This window comes from Pygocentrus nattereri, chromosome 4 (assembly GCF_015220715.1).
Source record: "Pygocentrus nattereri isolate fPygNat1 chromosome 4, fPygNat1.pri, whole genome shotgun sequence".
In the NCBI taxonomy this organism is placed as follows: Eukaryota; Metazoa; Chordata; class Actinopteri; order Characiformes; family Serrasalmidae; genus Pygocentrus; species Pygocentrus nattereri.
The window spans coordinates 24038206-24061458 of NC_051214.1; the positions used below are offsets into that span (position 1 = coordinate 24038206).

At 40.3% G+C, this 23253-nt stretch overlaps 1 protein-coding gene across 1 annotated transcript in view; it reads right to left on the reverse strand.

Moving 5' to 3' along the window:
• Positions 1-2915: 2915 nt before the first annotated feature.
• emilin1a (elastin microfibril interfacer 1a) overlaps positions 2916-23253 on the reverse strand; it is a 22917-nt gene continuing 2579 nt past the window's right edge. Inside the window, exons 2-8 of the mRNA XM_017718447.2 lie at positions 12001-12120; positions 8916-9052; positions 6728-8809; positions 5589-5705; positions 5473-5490; positions 5245-5379; positions 2916-3874 (exon numbers count right to left, since the gene is read on the reverse strand). Coding sequence (XP_017573936.1) covers positions 3537-3874; positions 5245-5379; positions 5473-5490; positions 5589-5705; positions 6728-8809; positions 8916-9052; positions 12001-12120 — 2947 coding nt within the window. The 3' untranslated portion in view covers positions 2916-3536. The remainder of the gene's footprint in view (positions 3875-5244; positions 5380-5472; positions 5491-5588; positions 5706-6727; positions 8810-8915; positions 9053-12000; positions 12121-23253) is intronic.

Here is a 23253-nt window from a genome sequence, read left to right on the forward strand (position 1 = left end):
ATGACTGACCAAATCCATTCCACTGCCCTACAATGTTGCTTCTAGGCAACAAACGTACTTCAGGAATTTCTCAAAAAAAATATATATATACTGTATGTTAAAAAAGAGGTTTAAAAGTGTTAATTAAGAGATAGTATGACCAAACACACCCTTTTATTGACTTACTCAAAATCTTCCCTTTATTATTAACCCTGTCATTGTCATTAAATATGTATAATGTTAGAGTAAATTAAGGAAAATGGGTTTGTTGCCTAGAGGCAACGTAGTGCAATAGAGGGTTAAAGTGAACAAAAAAATATTTTCACCTGTGCTAACATGTATTGTACATGTATTCTGACTACATTACTTTTTATTGCAATGAAGTACATTACTGAACACAATTATGACAGTGTATTCAGTATTTAGCCTTACCTACTTTATCAGAGTATTTGTTCAACCCTGCAAATACGTTATGGTGTACACTGATCAGGCATTTTGACCACCTCCTTTTTTTCATTGTCCATTTTATCAACTCTACTTACTGTATAGGTGCACTTTGTAGTTCTACAGTTACAGACTGTTTCTCTGATACTTTGTTAGCCTGTTCTTCAGTGGTCAGGACCCCCATGGACCCTCACAAAGCAGGTACTATTTGGGTGGTGGATCATTCTCAGCTCTGCAATAACACTGATGTGGTGGTGGTGTGTTAGTGTGTGCAGTGCTGGTGTGAGTGGATCAGACACAGCAGTGTCCACTCACTGTCCACTTTATTAGACGCACCTGCGTTATTGGTCCACCTTGTAGATGTAAAGTCAGAGCCGATAGCTCATCTGCTGCTGCACAGTTTGTGTTGGTCATCCTCTAGTCCTTCATCAGTGGTCACAGGACGCTGTTGGCTGGATATTTTTGGTTGGTGGACTATTCTCAGTCCAGCAGTGACACTGAGGTGTTTAAAAACTCCAGCTGCACTGCTGTGTCTGATCCACTCAGACCAGCGCAACACACACTAACACACCACCACCATGTCAATGTTACTGCAGTGCTGAGAATGATCCACCACCCAAATAGTACCTGCTCTGTGAGGGTCCATGGGGGTCCTGACCACTGAAGAACAGGGTAAAGGGGGCCTAACAATGTATCAGAGAAACAGATGGACTACAGTCTGTAACTGTAGAACTACAAAGTGCACCTATACAGTAAGTGGGGCTGATAAAATGGACAATAAGTGTAGAAACAAGGAGGTGTTCATGTTATGTCGATTCGTGTATATCCCTCAAAACACTGAATATGGAGTTGTCATCATGTTAAGTAGCCCCAGAAAAGAATACAAACATTCTTAAAACAGAAAGGTTGAGTGGCGAATCATTACATGATCTGTATTTGGTGTAGTTTATTATTGTACAGGAACTATGTGACTTTGGGGTACAAAACCAAATATAGGCAATGTTTCATATACATAGTGATTCAAACTGATGATCTACTCTGTATGTGCTTCAGCTCAAATAAAAGAGCCACTGAAATCTCAGCAAAATTAACACTTAATGAAACGTAAGTCCGTGGGCTTTATGCAGGCCCATTGCTTTTGTTCTTCTTTCCTTTGGGCTAATGGAGCTTGAGAGGTCAGTGTTTGTTCTCACAACATCCTTGGTGAAAACTCACTCGAAAATCCTTTTCTGTCAAGCTTTCCATTCGCCTCAGACCACCAAGAGTCTTCATGTCACACACTGGAATTCCTGGCACAAACATGAGCTGCGAAGTGTTATATTTAACTTGATTGAAGAGCTATTTGAAGTGTAAAAGTTCAATTGTCAGGGGAACAGTAGAAAACAGTTATGCAACCATTTACAACACTCTTAGAGTTTTGTGGTTGGAGGAATGGGTTTGAAAAGCCACCCTTTCTCATAGCCTCTGGTCCTAAATTGTTCTCTTCTGAGCATGCCAAGATTTGTTTGTACTCACTGAATTGAAGGAGTGAGGCCTTTATTCCCAAATATGGTGATTTTAAAGTAAAAAAACAGAAACATGAGAGGAAAAAACAGCAAATGGATTAAAATAATAAAGGCATATTTATTGGCAATTTAAGAGAAAGCTGTCAGTGGGGTCTTCGAGGAAAAACTGCCTCGAAGTCCAGAAATACATATTTTTAGGACCTCTCTCTCTCTCCCACCCTCCCCTCACTCTGACTTTAGCCTTGCACGTCAAAAGGAACTCGCTTTAAGGCAGTGGTAGGAGGAGTTTGGCAACACTTCAAGTTACGTTCTGAAAGTTAACTCTCCTGCCTAGAAGAGCTTGATAGATAAACGTCAGAGCAAATGGAAAAAGCACTTACAGTGGTGACCGTAACAGCATTAACTCAAAGCCATTTAAGAATACAGTCTTGCTTTGTGTAAAACACATTAATACTATTTCCCAAAGCAGTGATAAATGTTATTAAAATTACTATAAACAACTGCTTTAGAGTCTAAACATTTAAATCTCTCACTGTTTCGACACAAACGACTTCCTGTGTCCAAAAACGTCACAGGTGGTATTCAGATAAAAAAACCTGAATGTACACTACCAGTCAAAAATTTAGACACAACTGATTGTACAATTTCATGATATTAACCTTTTATTCTCGAGGGTATATTTAGTTTTTTTCCATCTGAATTTACGTAAGGCAGCTAATTCAGTGACTGTATGAAATAAATGTTTTTATTTTATTTATTTTTTTCTAAAAGCTCCCCTCAAATGAACAGAAAATGTATTTGATGATCTACACATATTGCTATATGTTTACAATTTACTGCTGAAAGCCAAAAATCTGTTGTTTAATAAAAGTAAAAGTAAAACGCCTCGACTTTCAGTAGAAAAAAAATAGTGAGTTCAGCTTCTTTTATTATAAGGGTTTAAAATGACATCACCATCTATTTGACTGGAAAGAAGAGTTACAGCCTCATACGATGCCCAGCTTCTGGATGTAGCTTATGAAATATGAAGGTTATGAAGAAAATGACAAAGTGTGTTTCGGAACCACCGGTGGTCCCAAGGAGAATAAGAGGTTAAAGACATTTTGAAGTACAGGCTTATGCTTACTTTTAAAAAAGTTGTTCCCAAAACAAGTAGTGCAGATCATGCTTATCAAATTGATTTAATTTCAAAGTGAAAGTTTTACATCATAAAAGTTTTCAGTGGTCATCATGGTCTATGTGGAACTTCTATATGCTGGAGAAGCTTTCCGAATGAGTCTTCATGAAGCTGGCAGACAGAATGCTAAGCGTGCATAAAGCTGACATCAGGACAAAAATTGGCTACTTTTTTTAGGTTTGAAAATAGAAGATAATTAGTTTTTTTCTTATGCCCATTGCATAATTCCATGTGTCTTCCTATACTTTGGTTTAGTTTATCCTAAAATTAGTAAAATGGTAGGCTAAAAACAAGGAGAACCATTAGAGTAGGTGTGTCTGAACCTTTGACTGGCAGTGTATAATACATGTGGTATCATAGCTGTCATTGAACACTGTAAAAAGCAGATTATTTCTCAAGTTCTTCGATTTTAACAACCACAGTTCTCTTCATCATGGAGTAGCAATGGCGTCCACGTCCTCATACAGTAGCATTCCACTGAAGATAGTAAGAGGTTCAACAGAGTTGGCCAGTTTACCCGTGACCAGGTCAAGGCAGACAGTGTCTCCCTCTTGTAGTGGGAGTATGATGTTGAAGATGACCAGAGAGCCTGGGGTTTGCCTGGCCTCAGCCACGGGCTTCTCCAGGCCCTCCGGCTGGTAACCAGCAGAGTCTCCTCGGGCAATACCGTAGTTAGATTTAGACAACACTGCCTCGATCTTCACGTTCTTATGACCAGTCAGAACTGCGCTGAAGAAGTAACGACCGCTCACTGGTGCCGTGAATGTACCTTTTGAAATATCAGAGCAAAACACTTGTTTTAGGCTCCATATATGTCATTGACATCAGTTGATTAGCATGTAATGATCACTTCACTGAAGTGCAGCATTTATAAGGCTATACAACACCTACGTAAAACTTTCACAACCACTAACTTACACCGATACAGAAATTTATAAATGATAATTGCATAAAGCTATAGTTGTTATTTACATTTACATTCACAGATTTTAGCAGATGCTCTTATCCAGAGCAAGTGTTTTGGCCAGCAGAGGACTAATAAGTCAGACAACACAAGCACACTGTTATAATAGTAGCTAAGGTTAAATGACATAAAACTGACAAAAGCAGCCTTTATGGTAGCTGACAGTTTTTGGAATAAGCCTTTATTAAGGCTAATGTAGGTGTCATGTAGCTGTACAGATGCTGGCCTTCAGAAAAGTGATATCTAAAAATCAATCTAACTACTAAAAACTATAAAATACTGAGGAAATTGAGTATAAACAATATCTCTGACTGTCTAGAATGGGATGTCGGCAGCCCAAATTTTAGGAAGAGCTATTTTTAACAAAAATCAAACCACCTTGGGAGCCACAGCGTTTTATGTCCATTTTACCATCTTTGTTGTAAATATGTCACAGTGTGCTAATGTACTAATATAGGCTAAAAATATAATATAAATGTAAACACAGACTTATTTTGCTCTGCTTTAAGCTTTAGCTCCGCTATAGCTACATTTCTCGCATCTCCACCAGGAAAAGTGGAATCATTTCTTGGAAAATGTCTCACTGTTCAACTTTTTATGAGACTGAAATCAGCTTTTTATTCACCAGTTTCTTCTTTGAATTTTACTGTTCCACCTTAAATGGTGCTCGGGACAGCAGAATTCAAACAAGAAGCTGGCGAATAAAAAGCTGATTTCAGCCTTGTGAGTTTCTTGTTGCACATTAAACGTATCAGGAAACCAGTGGAGTGGATTATAAATTATGGAGTGATTATAAATGCAAACAAGTCCATTCATCTCCAAATTATTGATGTTCACTGTAAATCTTCCTCTTTGCCTTTCCGTTAGCTACTGGCTACGCGAGATTGTTGTCTGTGTTGCTGTGTGACCAGCAGTCTGTGCACCAACCTTCAGGTTGATGATTTAGCAGTTATATAAAGAACTCCAGCGTTTAAGATCATTTATTGTTAAAAATGTGTATTTTAACAATGTGAATGATTAGCAGAGCTTTATTTTACTGCAAAGGAGGATTATTTTATTTTTACCTAAAAATCTAATTCTGCTGTGAAGTGCTGTGCTGTGCAACAGGGCCGTAAAAGAGGAGTCGCATGTTGCCGAGCCCTGGTCTAGACTATGGCAATAGGGGTTTAACATACCTGTATCTGGATTGTACGAATGTCCTTCATTAACAAAAACCTTGTTAAAGATAATGGTGCCTGGATTGATCTGTGGTCGTGTTAGGGCTGCGGAAAACGACAGTCTTGGTACTTTTGCGTCATTTCCTGGAGGACCTGTTACATGACAAGACAAGCTTATTGTAAAGATGGTTATGGCAAAGACATGAAATTTTGTATTATTGAAGTAAATGAGGAAAAAATACTTACCCTCTTCACCTCTGAGGCCTGCAGAGCAAAATGGGCACATAAGTAATGTTATTGGTGCAATAAATCTTTGTGTTTAATTGTGAAAAAGTTTTTTTTTCCGTAGAAAACCTCTGTACCTGGTGGTCCCACTGGACCCTGAATTCCTGGTTTTCCTAGTGGACCTTCTCTGCCAGGTGGGCCTCTTGGCCCTGCTAAGCCTGGGTAGCCCCGTTCTCCTTGTGGTCCCTGTGGCCCTGGAATAAAAATTAAAAAATCAAATGAAATCAAATAAAGTTTTCCAAAATTAAAAATAGTAACATAGTCGGAGTAGCTTAGTGCATGATGTCTAGCAGGGATATCCAATCTTATCCATGAAGTACCGATATTGCTGGAGACTTTTATTCCAACAAAGCTGGAGATCACCTGATCAGTAGTTTGAAGATTGAAACCAAGTGATTAAACAAGGGGAATCAGGTTTACTCCAGCTTGTTTTGAGGGAAAACCTGTAGCCACACTGGCCCTTTGTGGATTAGATTGTACACCCCTGATGTACAGCAATGTGTCTTATACCACAGAATTGTCCACTGGGTGAAAGATGGTCAGTGGATATAAGCTAACAAGTGGGAACAATGTAGAATGTAAAGTTGATTTTGAACAGGCAGTATGCTAGGTTAAAATATTTGCCATTCATTTCTACAAAACAACCATTTGCAGGACCATGTTATCCTCATTTTGCAAATAATATGCTTGTAACTGTTCCATATTTATTTCCTTCCTGCATCTTTGTGCATGTTGCTCTTACACAGAATGACTTCAGTATAACTTCACTACAGCACATTTGCTTATTTCATTAGGAGTAATATTCTGTCCATTCAAGTTGTGTAAAAATGTGATGATAATTCTTACTGAGAGTGTTTGGAAGAATCATATTTGCATGTTTGAGTGTGATGTCTAATTCTTGATTAAGATCAAATTGTCTAGCCTGTACAAATTAAGTCAGATTTTCTGTAGACCTTGGCTCCTTGGTTGGAATCATACAACTACAAATTTGGCAAACATTGTGTGGTACTATTTTATCCTTCTCCAATTTATGTGTATATACACACTGCCAAATTAATTCACTGCAATGAGCAAAATGTAAACTTTAGGTTTTAGAACTGGGTGTTGGATCGTGGACATAAACAAATCCAATGTAAATTATCATCACTTACGTGTTATCAATTATTTGTCTAATCACCAAGCTACTATTCTGCTTTCTGTATTCTTGGACACTCACCAGTAAAGTCTTGCTCAGTGAAGGTCTGGAACTCTTTCTGGAAGTGCAGTAGTGAGGAGTTAAGGTTATCCATCATCTCATGAATGTTCTCCAAATGAATGTTCTGAATGTTGTCTAAGGCCTCTCCCTGAGTAATGATGGTAGCGTTGAGCTCATTGACACAGGTCCAGAGTCCTGACACATGTCTACTCAGTCCATCCTTGATGTGCTGCAAGCTCTCTGAAAGCGAGTCCAGCCTGCCACAAACGTCCTCCATTTTCAAAAGCCTCTTTTCGAGCCCTTCGCCAGCACGTTTGCACTCACCCATCTCAACCAATATTTTGCTGTTGAAGTTGTGGATCTCACGCCCAACGTTGCTGAAGTGTCCACGACTGTCCTCTATGTGCTCATTCAGACCCTGCTGGATCTTATCAATCTCAGAGAAGATCCTGTCCTTAGAAGTGCCCAGGTCAGTTATAGTACTGCCATGCCTCTGAACAGTACGACCCAGCCCCTTCAGGGTATCATTGATAGAGCTGAAAGTCAGTTTGACTCCTGAGAGCTCACCTTGAATGGACTTAAGTTCTTTGCCCAATGTGCTAGTTATAACATGCTGTCCATTTGTGTGTTTCTTGTGCTCCTCCATGCTGATCTTGCACTGCCCCTGGCATTTCTCCACTTCCTCCTTGAGTTTGCCCACTTCCTCCTGTAGATTTGAGCAAACCTGTGAGCATGTGCTCTCATCAGAATCGACTGTCTTCCTCAAGTTGGTGATTTCACCTTGCCATTTCTCCAGGGCACTTCTTGTTGAGTTCCTAAACTGTTGGAAGTCTTTCTCTAGGGAATTGAAAGCAGAACTGCAGACATCACAATTGCCCCCTAATGTTTCTACCTCATTGATAATCCTTTCAAAATTCTCACCATTCTCGCCCATGAAATCCTTGACTTTCTGAACATCCTGACTGATGTCTAAAATGCGGTCCATCAGGGAGTCACCAGACACTGAGAGATCCTTTAGCTTGGTGTCAAACTTCTGGATATTTTCCTGATTGGTAATGACTTGCCACTCCAGAGTTTTCACAGTGTCCTCAGTTTTGCTTGCTTTTTCTTGTGCAGCGCATGTCTCTGCACACAAAGCAACTGCAGACTTCAGCTTACTGTTAAGGACAGACGTCTTGTTTTCCAGTTCAGTTATACGACCCTTGTGGTCATCAACAGAACCCCACAGATCCCTGATGTCCAGCTCAACGTTAGAAATTCTGTAACTATACTCATCATTTTTGCCCTGGACAGAGCTGCGTATCTGGTTGATCTCTCTTTGCAATAGTTCCTTCATGCTGCTCTCAGTGTATGAGCATTTCTGCTCAGCTTTCCTTACTGTTCCATTCATACGTCGCTCTAGTTCTTTGAGGCGGGTGTTCAGTCTCTCCTCCGATATCTTTCCTCGGCCTCCATTTCCATTGGACCCCTTCAGCTCCTTTTCAATCCGGCTTTGTAAGACATCATATGATTCTACAGTAGAGCTGACCTTTCTTTCTAGGGCACTGACTCTTGTCTCGAGGTCACCTATGGAGCTACAACAGCCCTGCAAGCGGGACAGCTCTCTTTGTAGGAACTCAACTGTGTGCTTGTGCTGCTGCTCTATGTGCTTCTCCATTGCCTTGATCTGGTCCTTGTTCTCCTGCTGAAGCCGCCGAATGTCCTCCACTCCAGTCTGGCAGGAGGAGCAGGATAGTGTGACACGATATTCTAGCTCCCGTAGAATCTCTTCCTTCAGTGTGTTGTAGCGATCTCCCCTGTCTAGCTCGTTGCCTGCACCACTGCCACTAACTAGATGGTTGTTGATGCTGATGAGGGTCCTGTCATGTACTTGAGTCATGTTGTCCAGGAGATCCAACTTGCTCTGGATGCTGTTGATGGTTTCCCGCATCTCTGGCTGGGCCGCGTCAGCAGGATTGTGACCACCACTACTGCCCCCATGATGAGACTCCTCGTGTATTTTCTGATTCAGTCCATGCAGTGTGGACTGCATGTCATGGAGTTCCTTGGTCAGGCTCTGGATCTTCTCCTCAAGTTGTCTGATCTTATCACTGTCCCCTCTTCCTGAGGAGGAAAGAAATACTCATAAATACTACTAGCTTCTATTAGCTTTATCATAACATGCTTCTCTGAAAGTGAGATGACACTTTCCATAATGTAAGTCCTATACCTTCTCCATGGGAGTCTGAGCCGTTACTGGGGCCAACACTGCAGTCTTCACCGGAGTAGCCATGACAACACTTCCACTCCATCTGTGTCACCATTTTGTAGGCAGTCTTGTACCTGGGTCTTCTGTATGTCCGATACCTGTCAGGTAAGGCAAGATATATTTTTCAGTGGTGCACAAAGTATCTACTGAAATGTGCTGAAATAATGTTTGGTAACACCTTAATATCATGATAACACTGATAAGCCACAACAGACAAAGCAGTGCAACATTTAAAAATACTTTCAGATACTATGAATACAATTAATTGCATTCAGCATTACACACCCTATGGAGCCCCTAGGTGGCCGTGGTCAAAAAAATACAAAAAAAAGGTAATGACACTGCATTCCTGCGCACATGTTTTGCATTCCCTTGCAAAAATTACATTCCCTCACAAAATATATACTTGTCAGACAGCAAGCAAACGTAGGACGAGAGGTACCCAATGACAATGCCTATATTAGAGCTTTGTTTTAAGCATAGCTAATGTTAAAAGCTGTTTTCCCAGCTTCGCCAGTCTATGCTGAGTTTATTCAGCACTATACTGAAACTCAATCTCAGTTTCGGTTTGCAGTCACTAATAACAATCATGTTTGATGTTGAGAAGTAACATTATGTCTTTATACACTGTATTGCCTAAAGTATTCGCTGATATGATGCCAGCTCACCCTTTACAGCTATAACAGCTTAAACTTTTCTGCGAAGGCTTTCTACAAGGTTTAGGAGTGTGTTTACAGGAATCTTTGACCTTTCTTCCAGACGCACATTTGTGAGGTCAGACACTAATGTTGGACGAGAAGGCCTGGCTCGCAGTCTCCACTCTAATTCATCCCAAAGGTGTTCTATCGGGTTGAGGTCAGGACTCTGTGTAGGCCAGTCAAGTTCTTCCACACCGAACTCGCTCATCCATGTCTTTATGTACCTTGCTTTGTGCACTGGTGCGCAGTCATGTTGGAACATGAAGGGGCCGTCCCCAAACTGTTCACACATCGTTGGGAGCATGAAATCATCCAAAATCTCTTGGTTTGCTGAAGCATTAAGAGTTCCTTTCACTGGAACTAAGGGGCAGAGCCCAACTCCTGATAAACAACACCACACCATAATCCACCAAACTTTACACTTGGCACAATGCAATTAGACAAGTACCCATCTCTTGGGAACCGCCAAACCCAGACTCGTCCAAAGTCGATTGCCAAATGGAGAAGCATGATTCGTCACTCCAGAGGACACGTCTCCACTGCTCTAGAGTCCAGTGGCAGCGCTTTACACCACTGCATTCGACGCATTATGCTTTGTGATGTAAGGCTTGGATGCAGATGCTTGGCCTTGGAAAACCATTCCATGAAGCTCTCTATGCTGTTCTTGAGTTGATCTGAAGGTCACATGAAGTTTGAAGGTCTGTATCGATTGACTCTGCAGAAAGTTGGTGACCTCTGTGCGCTATGCACCTCAGCATCTGCTGACCCAGCTCTGTCATTTTATGTGGCCGACCACTTTTTGGCTGATTTGCTGTCGTTCCCAACCACTTCCACTTTGTTATAATACCACTGACAGTTGACTGTGTAATATTTAGTAATTATTTTAGTGAGGAAATTTCATGACTGAACTTGTTGCACAGGTGGCCTCCAATCACGGTACCACGCTGGAATTACTGAGCTCCTGAGATTGACCCATTCTTTCACTAATGTCTGTAGAAGCAGTCTGCAGGTCTAGGTGTTTGGTTTTATACACCTGTGGCCATGGAAGTGATGGGAACACCTGAATTCAATTATTTGAATGGGTGAGTGAATACTTTTGGCAATACAGTTTATTTCAATCCAAGATCAACGTAAATTCAACCTTGCAAGTGATTGCAAACCGCTTGCATCATAATGCAAAACATTTACAAGGGAATGCAATGTCATTAAATAATTTTTTTTAAACCAACCCTTAAGGGCTCTGTAACATTCTGAGTTCTATTGGAGAACTTTTATTTATCTGTGCCAAACCAGTCAATATAATCAGAGCTCTGTTGAATCATGGCCCCTTGTGTGCATGTGTGCTGTATTCATGCAAACTTTAAATATCAACATTAATGTATGAACATAAGGCCCTTTTTGCACCCCTAAAAAATCCTGTTGTATTGAAAAATGCACAACATTGAGACCACCATATTGTATTGAACAGAATTTTGAATTTTGTGTATCATTACCCCCAGCTGTGTACTATGAGTTATTCAACACATGGTAACTGTGATAATCCTAGGAAATGCTGTATCTTTTGTGTAAGCCAGGCGTCAGAATTGATATGCCTGTAATAGGCCAAGTGGTTTATTAAGAGTGCTCAGCTAAGCAGACAGAAAAATATTTGTCCTGTTCTGTTAACTTATTCCTGATCACACATGACACAAAAGGACAGAAGTCCATAACAAATAGCATTAAATAGTAAAAAAAAACAAATTATTTGCTTTTATAGTTTCTTAATTTTACTCTTAGTGAAACACCTGAGACTGTAACCCAAAAGGTTCTTTTACATATAAATAAATACACCAAGCTGAAGTTTTAGTTTCTATTATTATTAGAACATTTTTTACATCATTACGGCAGTAATGTGATTTGTGTATCTCTTCAGGAACCAACATCATGGCTTTCTTTGGAACCACTGCTTGGTGAGTAGTCATGAAACGAAGGCTTTGTTATGAATTATCATTCTACGTAAGACCATTTTTAAAAAGGACATCTTGTCTGCACTTGTTGATCTAGGAACAAAATTGTACCCAAAACATTAACAAATTTTGGATCATTGTGGTCAAATCATTACTGGCCATTCTAGGTCAATATATTATTAGTCTTAGTAAAAACAGGGTTTCTTGGTTAGTTACAGGGGTAATTTGATCAGGATACTATAAGTGGTGTCTGCGCTCATTCATTGTCATGGTAGACAGCAGAAAGATGTTGACCAGGCCTTCCCAGCAAGACAGAGTCATGACAGTCACTGGGGACAAAGAACAAGCCACATACTATTTCTTGTTCCACAAAAAAAACCCTAAAAAAAAAAAAACACTCACACAACCACCCGGGAACACTGGCTCCAAGAACAATGCTGGTATTCTGGTTTCACGTATGTCTCCACTCCATCCTCCATAACACAGCTAACAGTTTTTTTGACTACATAGGCACACCAATTCCTGTAGAAACATACACAACATGTCATTTAAATGTATGTAGAAAAACATGGGTAATTAGCATTTGCACAGAAATATATATCATATACACCAATCAGACATAACATTATGACCACCTCCTTGTTTCTACGCTCATTGTCCATTTTATCAGCTCCACTTACTGTATAGGAGCACTTTGTAGTTCTACAGTTACAGACTGTAGTCCATCTGTTTCTCTGATACTTTGTTAGCCCCCTTTTACCCTGTTCTCCAGTGGTCAGGACCCCATGGACCCTCACAGAGCAGGTACTATTTGGGTGGTGGACCACTGGCGTGGTGGGGGTGTGTTAGTGTGTGCTGTGCTGGTACGAGTGGATCAGACTCAGCAGTGCTGTTATATAATAATATATGTACCTATATAGTAATTGAAGCTGATAAAATGGACAATGAGTGTAGAAACAAGGAGGTGGTCATAATGATATGCCTGATTAACTGACTTGGAATTTTGTCACTACCGAAACAAACATAACCCTGAAGAATTGGTACCAGATGTTTTGTTAGTTACCGTTTTGGTAGTGACAATTTTAGCTTACACTAGACTATTTTCAGTAATGACATGAAAACATGCAACAGCATATTTTATTTGTTTTTAACAAACATTTCACCCACTGTGCTGCAATAAATTCCATGAAACAGGACTAATTATGCAGTGGTATGAGTCTATATCCACAATATACTCAGAGAAGCAACTGTGACATAATTCATTACAACAATGATAATTATTGTTACATTGCCCAGACCTTGGTGTCCATGATCCACCCTTCTACTCCTAAACTCTGACCTTGACATCCTTTTGTGTAATCCCGGTGGAGACACACAGGATCCGTCAGCATCTTTTACATCACAAACCACCCCTTCCTGCGCTCCCATAACTACCCCAAAATTATGTTCATTCTTTCTAACAGTGAAGTCTCTGCTGACAACGCAGGGCCTGGCCAAGGCGTCAAGGCCAGGCTCTCTTAACTTTTGCAGTTATCTTAAACTTTGCTTGCGATCTCAGATATCCACCCATCCTGTTCCAGGGATATCCCCATCCTGCTGTGAGCACTCCAGTCAGACTGTCTGCTATTTTGAACCACAGCTTATCCTACATCAAACACTGTGAAGGTTGAATGATCAAACATCCAGCAATCAAGCATCCAATGATGAATGAGGGGATTTCATTCAAACTATTTCATTCTACACTCTTAAAAAAGATGCTTTTTCTTTAGTAAAGCCGACATTTATAGAATTAGATTACAACCATGTACACTCAAAGAACCATTCGTATGTTTAAATGGTACTTTGTATGGTGGAATGGTGCTTCGGATTGATGGAGAATGTGTTGCATATGGTTCTACATAGAACCTTTTTAAAAAAGGCTCTATATAGTGCCCATATATGGCTCTGCTATTGTTATGACATGAAGGTTTTAACAGTAGAAGAGCCCTTTTTGACTGCAAACCACACAAAACACATTCTCCATCAATCTGAAGAACTTTTTCACCATGCAAAGAACCATTTAAGCATGACAAAAATCTATAAAGGAACATTGGCCCTCATTCACCACCCGTTCTTAAGCATACATTTCTTCTTATAAGAAACTTATCATTGTTGGTGGAAGAAAAAAAAAATTAACTTTATATGAGAAGGAGCAAATCTGCTTTACTTTTAATGCAAGTCATTGGAACTAGACTTTTTTCCAAGTCATTTTTTTGCCATTTCTTTTGGTCCATTCATCATGAAATTTACATGCAATTTAAAGGGCAAAAGACATCTTCAAATTATGGAAAAAACTGAAAAATGACAAAAATGGTGTTACAAGGTTTTCTTTCAACAACAGTGTTATGCAGTTTTTATGAATTAATTAATTAATTTATTTATTTACTTATAAGATTCAGACATCAGTGTTTTCTTACTTGGATTTGTTCTTAGGTAAGAACAGAATGTACACACTCAAGAATACAAAGATGTCAATAATTCTGTGGATTAAGAACACTTTTTCTACGGACCTTGCTCAAGAACACATTTAAGAAAGAACTTAAGAAGATATTAGTGAATGAGGCCCGTTGTCTTCACTGAAGAACTCTTGAAGAACCATATTTTTAAGAGTGAGCCACTTTGTTTTCAACGTAAGTGGCATTATTAAGGTTGGGAGATACTACAAAAATATAACATCCATCTACTTCAAGATATTATCACAATACACAGTATGCATGCCAATGTTTCATTTTTCTGAGGTTTGACAAGCTGTAACAGACAAAACACACCAGCATTTAAAAATACTATCAAAAAGATTTTTTTTTTGTCAATTCACTGTACAAAATACAATTAAACAAGTTTAGTTATGAAACATGCAGTTGGTCAGTGTTCTTTAAGCGCAGATGATTTCTTCAATACACTCAGAAAAGCATATTGTGGTATAATGTGGCGTAACGGACCACAATAATGAGACACATAATCACCCCTAGGCATCATACGCTAAATCATCATGATAAGAATTTAGTTTGGTGTAGGTCAAATAGTCAACATAGCTGTGTGCAATATACAATTTCTTCTCGACAAAAGTGATGGAGGTTATATGCAGCTATTTCTACTGGATGGGAAATAAGCAATTAATTGGTAGGGATCAAAGCCAAATTCCAAAGCTTGTGGTCCATCACAATATCTCTGTAAGGCTGGTTAATCACACGTTATCATGAACACTGTTGGGATGGGAATGCTTCAGCGCGGCATCCCCAAGAACTCTTAACAGAACGCAGACCCTGAGCACAACATAAACAAGCTCCAGCTTTCGCCACATATCACTGTGTTTTTCAAACTCGGTTCCAACTTCGACTCCTCTCAGTTCAAGGGTGCATCTGTGTCTTAGTAAGTGCAGGTGAGCGCACACGATGTTGGAGGGGGGTGTTTACTTGGACTTTGTATACACTGTATATACAGCATATACATATATACAGTGTATTGTGAGTCAGTGTAAACTGTAAAGGTGCATATATGGCAAGCAACTGCCCCAATTATAAACTGTTATGAGGTGTACATGAAGTTATGCATTCAAATTCCCACAATCCAACAAAGCCCCAAATAGACCAGGATAGAATGGGCCCTAAAACTTTGGCCCAATCAACATTTCACCACTCGCCCCTACCACTTAGCCCATAGTCTAGGGGTAGGGTGTCTAAATTTTTGTTGAGAGGGGTAGGGCAAAGTGTTAGGGCTACAAGACCCTCCAAACTGAGGTTTTTCAGAGACTCCAAACAGAATGTTATGAGAAAAAAAAGAAAAAGTTGGCTGCGCAAGTGACCAAAGAAAACCACAAATGTGAGAATTTTTTCTGTTAAAAATGATGATAATCATCATTTTATCTTAGTTTAATGTCTTTCAATGTATTATGGTTGTTTTCTTCATAACATGCGTAAAAAATCACTAACAGCATGCTAATGTCTTAGTAGCTAGCTTGCAAACTTTCCCGTTCCACCTTAAATACTCCAGCAGTTCTGACGCCTGGAGCGCCAGAATGTAAGTGCTGCACCATTTAAGGTGGAACGGGAAAATTTGAACAAGAAGCTGGTGAATATCTGACTTCAGCTTCTTATCACCAAAGAATTAACGGTGGGCGATTATAAATAACTGTCTCCCTTCTTTGAAAGCATATGATGCTCTAAATGTAACTAAAGCCCAGCAGTGAGGTGCTGAACTTTTCCCTTCTCTACTATCAGTGAAGACGGGCCGGGTCGCCTACAGATCAGTGCTTGTAGCTGATAATGAAGTAATGTTGTTTTTTTTTGAGAGTCCCTTTCGTAGGGCAAGATTTTAACCACTACCCCTGGAAACTCAGTTACAAGAGGTTAGGGTGACACTCGAAAACAAGGGGTAGGGTTAAAAAGAAGAAATAGGATTGGGCCTTTATGTGCAGGAAATTTAAACCCAATCCCACATATTTTTCATGCTCTAAAGTGAACCACAGCATTGATGACTACAGAATGTACAGAATTCTGAAAGAAGTCCTGGGTGTGGAGCCAGGTGTCGCCAACACGTAACTACATTACAAATGAAAAGAAATGATGGTGCCAGAACAGTAAGCGGTTGTTCCAGCGCTATTTTCTGCAGATGTTATGAAGTGGGTTAAAAGCCTCTCTTGCCTTTGCTCAGATCCAGTAATATCCACAATTCTCAGAAGACAGGAAACATTATTCTAGTCATCTCCGCCCCTCTATGACATATTAATCATAAAGAAACCAAAAGTGTTTATCCTGTACAATGGTCCCTTTCTTTCACTCACTTCCACACAAGACAAATGTGTTTTTTCAAAGCACTCTTGAGAAAGCATATGAGTGTTTTACATTGTGGTTGTACCAGGCAGTAGTTTGCCAAGGCATGTTCAGCTGGACTAGTGGTACATAAAAGCACTATTTTATATATACTTTGGCTCGTATGTTGGCTAATTATTTTTTACTACTTTTTGTAGCCAGCATAATTTCATGTACAAATAAAACACATTGATTATCATATAAACAGCAAACATCTGACCATTCTCCCCATATTTTGGCAACTCATGCTTTGAGGGACTGGGCATAAATAGATTCCTGGTCTGGTAAGCCCAATTTGGCAAGGAATGTGGTACTGAGCAAGAGATAAATTTGAACGAAGGAGCTATGAAAAGACACGTTCACGCTCACACACTCCTGCTCAGAACAGCAGAAGCATAAACATGGGCTAATCCATCCACACTAGCAAACATCTACCAAACAGAGCTGCAACCTGTGATCTGTACTGACCACAAAGTACTTCTTGATTAACCACAAAGAGCATCCTTAAAAGCGCTTTTTTGTTTGGAGGCAAGCTCAGGCCCAGAGGTCAACAAAGGCTTACAGGTCAGACTTGAAGGCCTCCTTTGAAGCTCTCTTGTCTGGCTTTGCTTCTCCAACCCTACAGAGAGAGAGACTGACAGCCTCTTTGAAAACCTAAATCAGGCCAATGCCCTGCTTTTTAGGCCCATTGATGCAAAGAACTCAAAGCTGCTGAAATGACCGTTTAAATGAAGGACCACTGCTCACCGTCACAAAGCAGCTGAGTGGACGGAGTGGTTCTGGGTCAGGTTTGCTTTTTACTGCATAGTGATACAGGTCTGTAAAAGGAGTGAGGATGTGCACAGGTTCCTGAGTACTCGGTTAACTATTTGAGATGGCAGTATTTGAATAATGAAATCACTATTCAGGTATTAAGTTTGATCTTGTAGAAAAAGACAGAGAAACCATTCAAACCATTCAAACTGTCATCTCTGGCTTGCTCATGGGGTGGCTTGAACCTGGATTCAGGTCCTTACGTCTACACAGACTTTTTATCTTCTTTTATTTTCTTTTTTATTAGAGTGCTTGAAAAATCACTCTTATTATCTCTCATACTTCTTCTTATTCTTCTTCCACACTTTTCTGTGATAAATACAGTCCAAACCCCTTAACGTACAGACTCCATTCAAACTGCGTTTCAAAGGTCTCGGCACTGTGACTTGTACTCTGTATTTCTGGAGTCGATCGGTTTGGTAGTTTTTAATAAAATTAAGTTTAAAAATTAAAAACCTCCCATAAGAACGAATGCCGGAATGTTAAGAACTTCACATTCTAACTGACATCGATGACGTCACAGCCGGCCACTCACATACAGTCTCAGACACAGCTGATCACAAAATCCTTAAACTTTCACCTAGAAACTCCGTTTCAGTTTTAAATGGTAGAGACATTTGTCCTTTCTGAAACCTCAAAATATCTCATCATTTTGTCAATTAGCTTTAGAGCTATTAGCATTTGTTTGGCAGTAGGCACAGAAAACTGCCCCATTCACTCCCATGTAACATTCTCAAAATCAGAATCTGCTTATTTCAAGATTTTCTCTGTGTTTAAATCGTCATAACTCAGACATTTTCTTCTCAATAAACACAACATTACACCAAAATAATCCTCAAGGGGTCTTCTCACACTATCTAACCCGTTAAGCGATAGAATAAACATTTCCCGAGTTATGACTGTTTGTTCAGAGGGTGCAAATCGGACTCAAACAAGGCTTCTCCACTAGCTGCATAATAACAGAGTGACAGTTAATTTGAATGACTCCACCCCTCCCCCCTCAAACACATACAGCTCTCCATCTCACACACACCACACACACACACACGCACACACACAGACATACACACACACACACACACACACATACCTAAGGAGGTGTTGTTCACCTACACAGAAACACACAGAAACACACAAACACTTGCAGCTCTTTTCAAGCACTCTTGCAGGAAATGCACATCTAGTTTCTTTTGATCTTTCTTAAACTGTTTTTCTGTAAAGCTGCTTTGAGAACACTGGTTGTAAAAGGTGTTATACAAATAAATATTGTTGTTATTGTTTTTATATTTTAACAGGACTATAAAATGTGATAAGTTTACTTCTTGCTGTTGTCGGAACAAAACCTTGTATCTCCATTTTTGACGTTTTTCAGTTTATGGCATAATGTGAAAATGCCTGTTACTCTGTACATTGTATGTAAATTCGATGATAAATGGACCAAAAGAAACTGCCCCAAATGACTTGAAAAGATGTTTGGTTCCATTGACTTACATTAAAAGTAATGTAGGTTTTTTCCTTCTCCTGTAAAGTTACCATTTTGGAGATACAAGGTTTTCTTCCGACAGCAGCATTCTGTTCACGACTAATTATATTATATCACACTCTACCGCAACACTTTGCCTCAATGTGAGCCCATCTGCCTCAACATGAGCCCATCGTCAAGGGCACATTGTTAAGGACGTAACTCAGAAGGCAAAGAGAGCGAGGCCAGGTATGGTACATCTTTTTTGCTAACTTTAAATCCACAAACAGTGAAAATATACACTGCTCAAAAAAATAAAGGGAACACTCAAATAACACATCCTAGATCTGAATGAATGAAATATTCTTTGAATATTCATTGAATACTTTGTTCTGTACAAAGTTGAATGTGCTGACAACAAAATACCACAAAAATCTTCAATGGAAATCTAATTTATTAACCAATGGAGGCCTGGATTTGGAGTCACACACAAAATTAAAGTGGAAAAACACACGACAGGCTGATCCAACTTTGATGTAATGTCCTTAAAACAAGTCAAAATGAGGCTCAGTATTGTGTGTGGCCTCCTACAACGCCTGGGCATGCTCCTGATGAGGTGGCGGATGGTCTCCTGAGGGATCTCCTCCCAGACCTGGACTAAAGCATCCGCCAACTCCTGGACAGTCTGTGGTGCAGTGTGGCGTTGGTGGATGGAGCGAGACATCATGTCCCAGATATGCTCAATCGGATTCAGGTCTGGGGAACGGGCGGGCCAGTCCATAGCTTCAATGCCTTCATCTTGCAGGAACTGCTGACACACTCCAGCCACATGAGGTCTAGCATTGTCCTGCATTAGGAGGAACCCAGGGCCAACCACACCAGCATATGGTCTCACAAGGGGTCTGAGGATCTCATCTCGGTACCTAATGGCAGGCAGGCTACCTCTGGCGAGCACGTGGAGGGCTGTGCGCCCTCCAAAGAAATGCCACCCCACACCATTACTGACCCACTGCCAAACCAGTCATGCTGAAGGATGTTGCAGGCAGCAGATCGCTCTCCACGGCGTCTCCAGACTTTGTCACGTCTGTCACATGTGCTCAGTGTGAACCTCTTTCATCTGTGAAGAGCACAGGGCGCCAGTGGTGAATTTGCCAATCCTGGTGTTCTCTGGCAAATGCCAAGCGTCCTGCACGGTGTTGGGCTGTAAGCACAACCCCCATCTGTGGATATCAGGCCCTCAAATCATCCTCATGGAGTTGGTTTCTAACCGTTTGTGCAGACACACGTTTGCACATTTGTGGCCTGCTGGAGGTCATTTTGCAGGGCTCTGGCAGTGCTCCTCCTGTTCCTCCTTGCACAAAGGCAGAGGTAGTGGTCCTGCTGCTGGGTTGTTGCCCTCCTACGGCCTCCTCCACATCTCCTGGTGTACTGGCCTGTCTCCTGGTAGCGCCTCCAGGCTCTGGACACTACGCTGACAGACACAGCAAACCTTCTTGCCACAGCTCGCATTGATGTGCCATCCTGGATGAGCTGCACTACCTGAGCCACTTGTGTGGGTTGTAGAGTCCGTCTCATGCTACCACAAGTGTGAAAGTACCACCAACATTCAAAAGTGACCAAAACATCAGCCAGAAAGCAGAAAGGTACTGAGAAGTGGTCTGTGGTCCCCACCTGCAGAACCACTCCTTTATTGAGTGTGTCTTGCTAATTGCCAATAATTTCCACCTGTTGTCTCTTCCATTTGCACAACAGCTGTGAAATTGATTGTCAGTCAGTGTTGCTTCCTAAGTGGACAGTTTGATTTCACAGAAGTTTGATTTACTTGGAGTTACATTGTGTTGTTTAAGTGTTCCCTTTATTTTTTTGAGCAATGTATTTCTCTAACAAACTGACATGCTAGCACTTCTAAGAAGACAACGAATCCTCGCCATTATCTGCTGCACCATTTAGCTCTGTTAGCTCATTATGTCATCTGAAGAGAGCCTCAGTTACTTAGCCAACTTAAAGAGATTCTAATTTCCCACTTTATTTTCAAACATTAAAACATGTTTTAAAATGTGTTCTGCTACACCTGTGATTTCACCTAAACAGGTGAGCTCACAGCTCTACATTAATGTTGGTCAAGGTTTTTTCAACCAACCATTTATCAGTTCATTAACCCTTCCAGATACATAAATCTAAATTAGTAACAATGCACATCACTATCTTGCATCAGATCTGATATAATGAGCTGCTCAGTGAATCCAGGTCCAATTTTGCCAAACTTGTGGCCAAAATTGCCCTGAAATATGTCTCATTCCAGTTGGTTCTTGCCCTCCCTTCCAATAAATATGTGGTCTGGTGGTTTTGTGGTATCTGAAAGCATAGGTATTGTGGGATAACTCTAAGAACTTTGAGCCAACTGTCCATTTCTGCATTTTCCATTTATCTACTAATAGTTGGATAAACTTTTTGAACTTCACAAATGTTTAATGGTCTTCGTGAATTCGACAGAAGTTCCCAGTTCCTGTTTCAAGTAGAAATCACTTAACAAATCAAACCTCTGCACTTCTTCACAAATTGTTTGTGGAGCTGATGGGATGTTTAGCTGTGTTGTAGCCTGTGTTGACATCACTTCTACTGACCACAGTCACACAGGGCCAAACTGGTCTATGACTGGCGTGAATCCAGCTAATAAACTGACCCTCCAAGCAGATGCAACTGCCAAACTGGGTTATAGGATTATACGGTGTCTGTTTTATACTTAGCAGGTGCTGCCATTGCCCACAGCAGACTGAAATATGAACACAATAAATCCATCTGAAACCCAAATTCATCTCTGATAACTAAAAACAATGGCCGATCTTAGTGAGCAAAGAAAGAATCTGGATCATTAACTGAGAGGGAGGTTAGCGCTACCGCGAGTCGTGTAATATTTCACACATCTGTAAAAACAAAATGAGTTCAAACAGAGGATCCAAAGCAGTAGCGCTACGGGCCAGCGCATTCTTTCTACACCACTGTAGATGCTCTCCACTTGCTCAAGAGTGAGTGCAGCTAAGGACTCTCATCTGCAGCTAAGGTCGAGCTCACTGGGTGAAGAAAAGCCAAAAAAGGGCAGGACTTACCCACAGAGGCATAGTATGACTGGGGGGCAAGTTGATGGAAACACTTGGCAACTTTAAGCCCTTTGCTTCCTTGCCACAGTTTCAAATTAGGCCTCATATGGTCACTATGAGTTCTCTGTGAAGAAATAACTATGTGAGACCACCAAAATGTTATATTAAAATGTTAAGTGACTGCTTTCCATTGACGAATATTGGTTTTCCTATATTAAAATCCCATCTAACAGCACGAGCCAGTTGACATTTCTTTATTAGAACATTTGGGTATATCATGCATAGATATTTGTTGGAGGGATCATAGTACTTTTAAGGGTAAGACAGAAGCATGTCAAGTCACTGCTGGCAGCAGCATATGTGCTTGTGCTATGGATTTTACTGATGATGATGCAGAGGCTGGGATTGGGCTGGATGTAATGCATTGAAACCTTCAAGTTCAATGCCACTTTTAATGCTGTGAACACAAGAAGAAGCTGCAGAGGAAGAAAAAATGGATCCATCAAGTAGTAACAGTGATAACATTGTCATTTTCTTTTATATCTAGTGCGACTCAAAGCACAAATTCTGGTTAACGGCCCATTTTCTAAAAAGGCTTTTTTCAGCTCTGAGCATTAAAGTGAGGTCAGATGTGAAAGACGACATTATGCTAATGTGTACATAACAACTTTTCAATCAAAGTAGCAACACGGTTTTGTTATAAAATAGCTATTTACAAATACTTACAGTATATTTTGGAACTCCTGTCCATCAAAGTGAAAGTTTTAAGTAGGTTCTATAATGATTCAATAGTCTTTTCTATGCTATTGTTAAAAAATATTGAAAATCTTTTGCTCCAAATGTGGTTTAAACACCTGAAAGATTTGATCGCTGATATCGCCACAGGAAGATAAAATCTGGTTTCAAGGTAGCGCTGTCACAAATGCTTATAAATATACTGTTTTCCTCAAAATCTACCTGGTTGGCATTTACTATGTTACGTTATCGCAAAGTGACCACACAAACCTGATCAATTGTATTACAACATTTTGAAAATCTAATTTTGAGTGTCCCCAAAGAATTAGCAGGTAGTGTAAAAGCAATCTGTGAAAACTGCATTTGATATTCCTTCTGTTGAAAAGCCAGTAACAACTACTAATATTATATTGCTTTTTGAAATAAAGCCATCATAGTTATTACTATTGCATTTGGTATCCCTGTTGCTTTTAAGAGCCAGCCAAAGCTGTAACTTGAGAACCCTTTTAGAGGGTTCCAGCCACCTCAAGTAGCCTAGCAATGGTAATGAAGGAAGATAATATGAATTGTCAACCCCCATGTCAAGCCCTCTCTCAGGGCAGGAGAAGGTCACCACCTTTAAAACACTCTAAACCCAAGCTCCATTGCACATATGCTGCTGACAACAGTGCCGTAGCAGGCTGCTTTCAAAAGAACCGTG